This window comes from Silene latifolia, chromosome 1 (assembly GCF_048544455.1).
Source record: "Silene latifolia isolate original U9 population chromosome 1, ASM4854445v1, whole genome shotgun sequence".
Taxonomy (NCBI): Eukaryota; Viridiplantae; Streptophyta; class Magnoliopsida; order Caryophyllales; family Caryophyllaceae; genus Silene; species Silene latifolia.
The window spans coordinates 162,055,661-162,064,583 of record NC_133526.1 but is presented as its reverse complement, the minus strand read 5'-3'; the positions used below and the strand labels follow the sequence as shown (position 1 = coordinate 162,064,583).

At 33.1% G+C, this 8,923-nt stretch overlaps 1 protein-coding gene across 1 annotated transcript; it reads right to left on the bottom strand.

Annotated features, from left to right (window-relative positions):
- Nucleotides 1-366: 366 nt before the first annotated feature.
- LOC141586354 (uncharacterized) lies at nt 367-1,520 on the bottom strand. Its single transcript, XM_074407556.1, has 3 exons — nt 1,402-1,520; nt 1,057-1,312; nt 367-948 (listed from the first exon to the last, which is right to left on the bottom strand). Exons 1-3 carry the CDS (start codon nt 1,518-1,520, stop codon nt 367-369), a joined length of 957 nt encoding a protein of 318 aa, XP_074263657.1.
- Nucleotides 1,521-8,923: the final 7,403 nt, after the last annotated feature.

Genomic DNA, 8,923 nt, shown 5'->3' with positions numbered 1-8,923 from the left:
CCTTAGAATGTTACAATCATCATAAGTGGTTTCCAGAAGTCGAAGACACCAGTGTCTACAAAAGTTAATATCATAATCTTCGAAAGCTTCTAAAATAAAACATACGAGTCAATATCTTGTCATAAGAACCACCGGTGAATTCAAATTAATTTTTTTTTAAAGAAATCATTAGCCCTCTGTAAGAGCTTCTAGGTATATAGAGTCTTCCTATAAATAAAATAAATTATATATTAAAAAAATATCAATCATCTTCCAAAATAACTTTTTTTTTGGATGAAATGTAAGCTTTCCATTAAAAACATGTAACACAAATGTTACAACCAGTCCATTTTAGGTACATACACAGTTCAGGTCCCATAATAGGACTTATACAATCAAACTTCTACTTCTTAACCATACATTATCACTATTAGCAATTCCTTGGCTAAGATGTAGTGCAATCCTAGTTTTAATTTCCTTCTGGATCAAATCTCGCAAGATTTCAGGTCTTTGTATGACACCATCCACACGAGCCTTGTTCCGTTGTAACCAAATGTGATAGAAAGTAGCAGATATTGCACTTAAAATCACACCTTTCTGTACCTGAGAAAACTGTCCGTCAGCAATCCTTTGGAGAGGATTAGATACTGGCAGAGTAATCCTCAAAACTTTAGAGACTTCATCAAGCAATCTTCTAGAATACTCACAGGTCTGGAACAGGTGAGTATGACTTTCCCCCCCTTTACCACACAACAGGCAGTCATCATCTGGGGCAATACCAAGAGAAAACAGCTTATCGTTGAGCATAAGAGCTTCCCTAGCAATGATCCAACCAATGAATTGATGCGTGGGGAGACTCCAAGAATTCCATATCTGTTTATGCCAAGGCATATTCTGAAACTTGTGCCTGATTAGACCATAGCCACTACGCAAAGTGTAACCTCTAACATCCAGTAACCAATGTCCATTCTGGTAACCAGTATCCAATTTATCTTTTACCTTACAAACACACTTCCACCCCCAGCTAAGATCACCACTAGGTTTGTAGTCCTTCTAGGCTTGACCCTTTAAATAGACCTGGTTTACCCATTTCACCCACAATCTATCAGGGCTATAATAAACCCACCAAACCAGCTTGCCTATTGCAGCAATGTTCCAGGCAAAGCTATCCCTTATGCCTAAACCTCCTTTAGATTTTGGACAGCATACTTTCTCCCACCCTACCATAGGCACTCTAACAAAATCTGCACCCCCATCCCAAAGATAGTTTCTGCAGATGGCATTAAGCTTATTCAGAACACCTAAAGGGATAACAAAAATGTTTATCCAATAGCTATACAAAGCAGTCAGCACAGAGTTTACAAGAACTAATCTTCCTGAGTAACTCAGCTTCTTGGATCCAAAACATCTAATCTTACTGACCAGTTTCTCCACAAGGATATTGCAGTCAGTTTTCTTCGTTCTTCCACAAGTAATAGGGATCCCCAAATAAGTAAAAGGCAGATGACCTTCTTTGAACCCAAAAACTTGTAGAATATCATGTTTTACCCAACTATGGACTCCATTAAAGTAAGTGTTGGGAAATGTGTCCTCAACAATAGTGCGATCACATGATTTAAGTATCATTATTAAATCTCATTTTAAGAATACAATTGGGAAGTAATATTGTTACTGTCAACTGGTCAACATATCGGTAATGATTGGCCTGACTAGAGTTTGACATTACTGTCGTGTGACGGTGGTGATCAGTTGACCCCCTAGGTCATACCTATAGGGCAATACTCTTAATTGATCATTTAATTAATCGTATAGTGTTACGAGTTAATTAAATTACTTGAAAAATTGACGGACGATTTTGGAAGTAAAATTTACGTATCATATTGAAATGAGATTAAATGAGATACGGTCTGAGTAATCGAATTGTTTCATTACTCGGATGAAATTATTGTTTAAAGAAACAATCAAAGTTGAATGAATTTTTGTAAATACGATTTATAAATTGGTAAAAATTTTGGCACAAGTAATTATGAAATTACTAAGTCGATTTTTGTATGTGACGTATTTAATTAATACGTTGATTTTTAATATGTTAAAAATACATAACAAATTTATGTGACATGTGACATGTGACATATTGACAATTGACAAAAATAATATGGATCCCATATTATCATATGTGCCGAAATGGGAGGAGGTTTAAACAAATATTGTGTTTGTTTAATTAGTGGTGAACATAATGATGATTAACCTAAATTCTAGCCATGCACCCTACACTTTCTTGTGAAGAACAAATTGTGCATGCATTGGCCTTAACCTCTCCTCCTACCCGGTTCTACCTAGAGAAGAACAAGGAGTTCTTTTGCTTATTTTAATTATTATTCACAATATGTATTGTAGTGTAATAATTTTATTCATTCACTTTTTGATAATATAATTTTAGAGAGATAAAAATTACCTTCCTTCTCACTTCCTCTCCTACCCGGTTTTAGGAGCAAAAACCAAATATTTTTGGTTCAATTTTTCAACAAAATTAATATCACACTAGTACTTGTAATATTAATTTGATTAAGAGGAAGCCTTGGGTATAATACATAGGGAGAGATCTTACACTTAGATCTTTGTTCTTCCATTGGAAAAGCTCAAGAACAAGAAGAGAAAGGAGATCTCTCTTGTGCCCTAATAGCCGAAATATATAATGTAAGGACATTATTTCTCTTCTCTTTTATTAATGTTTGCATGCATAAAATCCGTTTTAATTTTATGACAAATTAATTTGACATATATGAGTATGTTAAATATGTATATAGATCTACATTTCTTTCAATCGGTATCATGAGCCACGGTTGTTTGCATGCAAATTGGTTAAAAGTTTTTCCGAGTTATATGAATAACAAAATAAAACTTGTAAAATTTGTGTTATTATGATATATCACGAAATAATTACATGCATGTTAATATTTCTGGTCCTAAAGTGTTTTAGGATATTTTGGTTAATTTTACGGATTTTTATTGTTCATATTATACAATAATGACATTTAAATATGATTTTATGAGTAAAAATGTCATTTTTGGTCTAAAATTTGCTATACTTCGAATTTTCAGGTGGTTTTTGGATATGTTTTCACATATATTATTTTTAGATGATCTGGAAATTTTCATAATTTTATGAGTTTTTATGCTCGAAAAATGGATTTTTCATTATTGAATTCGGATTTAAGTGAAAAATAGGTTAATATGAGTTAAATTTCGAATCTGGCCATAGAAAATTAATATGTTGTCACATGCAATTTTACAAGATGTGTGTAAAATAATTGGCTATAAAGAAGTCTTTTTGCATGATTTATGGATTTTTGAAGAAAAATAGCATAAATAGTGACATTATTAGTGGAAAATTAATAAAACATAATCTATGACTTAGGAAAAACGTCTAATGTTGCATTTTATTATATTTTTCAGATCTAAAATTGAAAAGTTAATGAAAATAATTTTTCCCTGTTTTTATGATTATTTTATTAAATATCGATAAACCGCAACATTGTTTTTCCGGAAAATTTTCGAAATTTTTAACCTAAGATTTTGAACATTATGAGTGTCATGGAATTTTTCCAGAATGTTCATGAATTTAAATTTCAAATTTTGAATTTATTTGGAATTTTTGGATTTATTTGAAGTTTAATAGCTTAATTTTGTATTTTTGGCCCAATTATGAACAATTTTGTAAATAAAAGTTAATTATGGTCAAATTATTAGTGAAGACTATATTTTGAGTCCTAAGAGGTTAGGGTAATTAACTTATGCATAAATATGAGTTTATGTATTTTTGTGATTATAAAATGTTGAAATCACGCAAATCCGTAATAACCGAGTAATATATGATATTGGCTAAATTAAAAGGCGATTTAGCATAAAAATTGAGCATGTTCATACATATTATAATGCTGCATTTTTCCTTTATGATTGTCATAATTTTAATTTATGTAATTTTGAATTATGTAATTTTACTTAGTATGGCCTTAGTTTTTAATTGGTATTTCCCGAAATGTATGGGAATATCGATTCGGTTGTAATTTTATTGTGATCTCGTATCACCGTTTTGTAATTTAATAGATTTATTTATTATAGTTACAAATGTATAATAGGAAATTATGTAATTTATTATGTAATTTTTATTCATTCCGGAGTTCCTAAAGACGGATTTCTTCAAGAATGGCGATACATAAAGACGGTGTTACCTCGAGATGCGTGCCACAACCGAAGTTCAAGGGACCAATGGAGTTGGTTTCCGAATATGTAATAGTTAAAGAGTTTTTCTATTTTAGTAAAGGCCATACTAGGATTTATTTATTTTATGCTTGCATTTTATTTTATGTCACATGCATTGCTAAATCGCCATAACTAAAACATGCATTGTCTTTTATCGAGTTTATCGACCGTGTCAATTACAATTATCGTAGTTCACCGCTTTAGTTCACTTAAAACGTGATAGATAATAAATTGACATGACCTCTCGCTAAAACAATTAATTGAGATATAGCCTTACCAAATAGTAGAAACCATGAAAACCTATTTCGCGAGGGAGTGCACTCGGCCCTACCGGGGTACAAACCTTGTTACGTAGGGGAAGTGGGTGATGAATGTTAATCCACCGAATTCATGTTGATAAGGGATGTATCGGCCCTACCGTGCCCAAGTTGATATGGATTTGGATCATGGACACATTTATTCGAAATTTGGATTGAACTCAACAAAAGTTTTTGATAAGGGATGTATCGGCCCTACCGTGCCCTTGTCGAATGTGTTTTGGGCTAAAGATAAATGTTAATGTAATGTTATCGACCAAGAGTTCTAAAAGTAGAATCGATTAAAGAGTTAATCCACCGAGTTATATTGATAAGGGATGAATCGGCCCTACCGTGCCCAAGTTAATATGAATTTGGATCTTGGAATCATTTATCATAGTTGGGTAGAGGTCACTATGTAAATGCTATACTTGTTTTACAAGTATTATTAAAACGATAAATGTTATGTTTTCCACTATTCCGTTATCATATTGTTCTATTTCTTTACCACAATTCATATACGATATCATTTCGTTTTTGATTCAAATCTCCATTAAAATATCGTAACTAAAGACAAATATGAGTTTGCTTCTAAAACCTCAAATGAACCATTGCTAAGGATCTCTTGTAAAGAGTATAGATTAAAGTTATTCATTATCAAACAGGTTTTTGATTCTTGACTAACACATCTACTTGCAATGGATTGTTTTTCCATGTACTTAAATGCATTAAGTACATCGAAGCGATAAAATTGTTTTGGTAATTAGTTTTGTCAAGAATTCGTAATTGACCAAAATAACGCAACCACTTCAATGAAAGTTTTTAAGACTAAAACGAACAAATGAAGAGTAATCTTCATGAATTCAATTTTGCTTCTCAAAGCAAAGACTCATTGAAATGAGTGGGAGCATTCTCTTAAACCGTTAAGATGAGAACGAGGTTCAAGAAGTAAAGATAATAATGGAATTGATACAAGGTAATGTTAAAGGTAAAGTTGTTGAGAATGACGATACTAAACCTATCAATCCCGACCGATATAGTTTCCATTGTCTTAAATGTTGGACACGAGAAAGGAAACTACCTCAAATTATTGAAGAATCAACAAGTTAGATGTGGGACATCTAATGGGACCTTCTTCTTTAAATGTTTATTTGATTAAACATAAAATTTTGCTAATACTACTTCGTCAATATTAGAAACCAGTGGAGGTTTTCATCATTGTGTTGGATACATGGGATGATTAGAATATGACGACTAGCAAAAATGAAGTCGAGAGATAGAGTAATTGTGTACTCAATCTAGTTTTTGGATTTGGAGTTGTACTTAATTGTGACTATTAAGTACATAAACTCTAAATAAGAATACAAACTTGTTACGATACAAAAGAGGTTTCACTTTTGTGACCCTTTACACCACGATTTGATATATGGCTAGCCCATTATCAAGGTGATAACATTCTAAACCAAACTAGAACGATATATCATGAAGATGATGCAAGACTCAAATTGGTAACCCAAGATTAAACCTTAAAATTTTGGAATAATGAACGCAAAGAGTTATCGAGTACTCTTGAAACCATTAGATTGTTAATGGTATATGCGTATCTTGTATTCAAAACAAGATGTCTCGTGCCTTTTTGGTTGAAAAGGAAATCGAAGTTGTATATCATCGATCCAAAATAGGTTGATCATTTTTCTTTTACCAACAATTTAAGTTGACGCAAATATGTTCACTTAATAAGGTAAAAGGAGAAATCTTTGAAGAATTTCAAAGAGTTCAAGGAATCACGATTTAGTCGTGATGGGATTATCAAAGTGAAGACTTTGATATAAGCCAAAGGAAATGTGATATAGTATCACAAGTTAATCTCTCTTAGCACGCATTATGAAATAATGTGTGATTAGATAAGAAATCAAACGCTATTCGATATGGTTTGGATTTCAATCAAGTTACCTTGAAGTTACTTGTTCCTTTTGGGGATTTTATCATTTTGTCTAAATTATTTTTCCACTAATACGAATCATATGAGATATGAAATGGTAAGGGTACCATGGTTGTAAGTTTTCACAAGAAACAAATGCTCATTTTTTCCTTTCAATTTTTACGAGTACGACGGGTTTGCGGCTCATGAAGCTGTCTTTCTAAAATACAAGTTTATTTTTAGAAGACAGAGTGGGAGAAATTATTCAAAGAGCCACAAAGATGTTATGTCGCAAGAAACTGGTCTTTCTTGGCTACGTGAGATGTTTTGTGTAAAACGTTGTCGCAAGAAACTGGTCTTTCTTGGCTACATGAGACGTTTTGTGTAAGACATTGTTTCTTCAAAACCTAGGAGGTTAAAATTCGTCACTTGTTGAAAATGATGAATTCATGATACTTTTAAGAAAAGTAAAGAGCTTATAACTTACAAAAGAAATTGTTTGTTTCAAATTGATTACTTCTAGAAAGTAATGAACATATGACTTACATAAGAGTGTTTAAGTCACAACTCAATATAAGGCTTAGAGCCATGAAAATCCGAAATAAAAAGGCTTGATTAGTTGCAAAGGGTTTTGCACTAATAAAGAGAGATTTCAAGGTTTGATTGGTTGCAAAGGGTTTTGCGCCAATTGAAATGCTTAAGCCTATTTGGATCTTCTTAGGGATTGTGTTTTATTATGAAATACATAGCGAGTGAATCTAAAACCCACTTCTTCAATTAGAAGGAATGTATTCAATACATATCTTGAGTTTTGAAGATTCTTGCAATCCTAAGATAATGTGAAACTTAAGAGAGGGTCTTAAGTAGGACATCAATGAGTTGGAATCAACATTTTGGATCATGTGATGAAACATTTCTCGATAAGTCAAGAAGTTGTGTTTATACATGAAGTTTAGTGGGAGTTACGGAAATTTTAATTAGTCCGATATGTGGATGACATATTGATCATCGAGAATGATTTAAGACTTTTGGAGTAATATAATACATCTTTAATATCTAGATTTATGCAGATAAATCCACATGATATTAGCATCAGTAAGAAGTCTTATGTTGATAAGATTCATGACTAGTTCAATTAAATTGAACATATTTGATTGATTCCATTTGCTTCCGCTGCCGGATCAATTAAATAGGTAATGATGTATAACACTTCATATACTTCGAGTATGATGAATTGTTTTCAAAATCGAATTTTAGTAATCTTTGCCAAGTACGCCATAAAGATTACCCTTAAGTGCATGCAGAAGCATTAAGAAAGTAAAGCAGAGTGTTTATGATGCAATTTTGTGTAAGGGTGTTACACAAGTGACAATTGACAATTGAGGTTGCGCATGGTTTCCGACAAAACCATAATCAAAACACATTAGGATGGTTAAGATACCATTGTGGCTATGATAATTAAGAAATAGATTTTCTAGAATCGTTCTAGGCAATAAAGAACAATGAGAGATATTTATAACGGAAATTGAGTACACTTGAGATCATGAGATGTGCAAGAAGGATGAGTCCCGCACACTGTGAAAACAGTGGGAGCTATTCTTAGGCTAGAGGGCCTATGTCTTGGTTGGATCTCGACTCGTACTCAGAAAGTTTTGTAATGCAAATGTATACATTACAAAGGAAAACGAGTATGTAGTGAGGTTGAGTAAGGTACAAGAAGTTGATAAAACCTACTAACCAAAGCCTTCTCAAAGGCTAAACATGATGAGTCATGTCATTTCAATTGAATTGAAATGAACAACTACGTACAAGATCAAATTAGATTATAGAACATGAAATAGTAATCAGGCATTGACTATTCATGTGTGATAATCGCATTTGTCGTTCGAGTTTTATTTTAAAACTCTTTTATTATACTTTGTTACATCCAAACGGGTTGTAGAGACAACGTTGAACCCCGTTAAAGTGAACACGGATTAGCATTGTATTCGCCCATAGTCACTTGTATGAGGTGACGTCTCGAAGTGACTAGAGTGTGATGCGATTGATGGCAAGTTCAAATGCCATAGAGTCATGTGAGAGGACTAGTCGATCACATAGGCAGATTGTTAGGAACTTTTTGTCGGGCCCGATGACCGCTTATAGAGTTCTCGGCAAATTTATATAGCCTGGTCGTGGCGAGAGTGCTATAGTATTCAAATGAGTCGATTCTTTTGACTAAAGACTATTCACCTAAGATGGCACAGTTTCAGATTAACTTTGATTTGTGTTACTACGACCTTCGTAAATGGGGTCAAATGGGCATATTTTGGGTTATGATGGCTGTGGCTAGTCGAAGGGAATGAGTGCGATAGGAATTGTCCATCCCCTTGTCAGGGTTATAACAATATCTCAGGGCCACTCGAGGAGTAATGAACTGTAAATGCGTGGCCACGCTCGGAAGGTATCCAGAGTGGATAAATCC

What these genes read in the sequence shown, in the direction of transcription:
- LOC141586354 (XM_074407556.1), bottom strand. Translation starts at nt 1,520, where the DNA reads ATGATATTCTACAAGTTTTTGGGTTCAAAGAAGGTCATCTGCCTTTTA. An exon ending in ATATCCTTGTGGAGAAACTG is followed by an intron (nt 1,313 to 1,401) that starts GTCAGTAAGATT and finishes TGCTTTGTATAG; the next exon opens with CTATTGGATAAACATTTTTG. An exon ending in GGGTGAAATGGGTAAACCAG is followed by an intron (nt 949 to 1,056) that starts GTCTATTTAAAG and finishes ACTGGTTACCAG; the next exon opens with AATGGACATTGGTTACTGGA.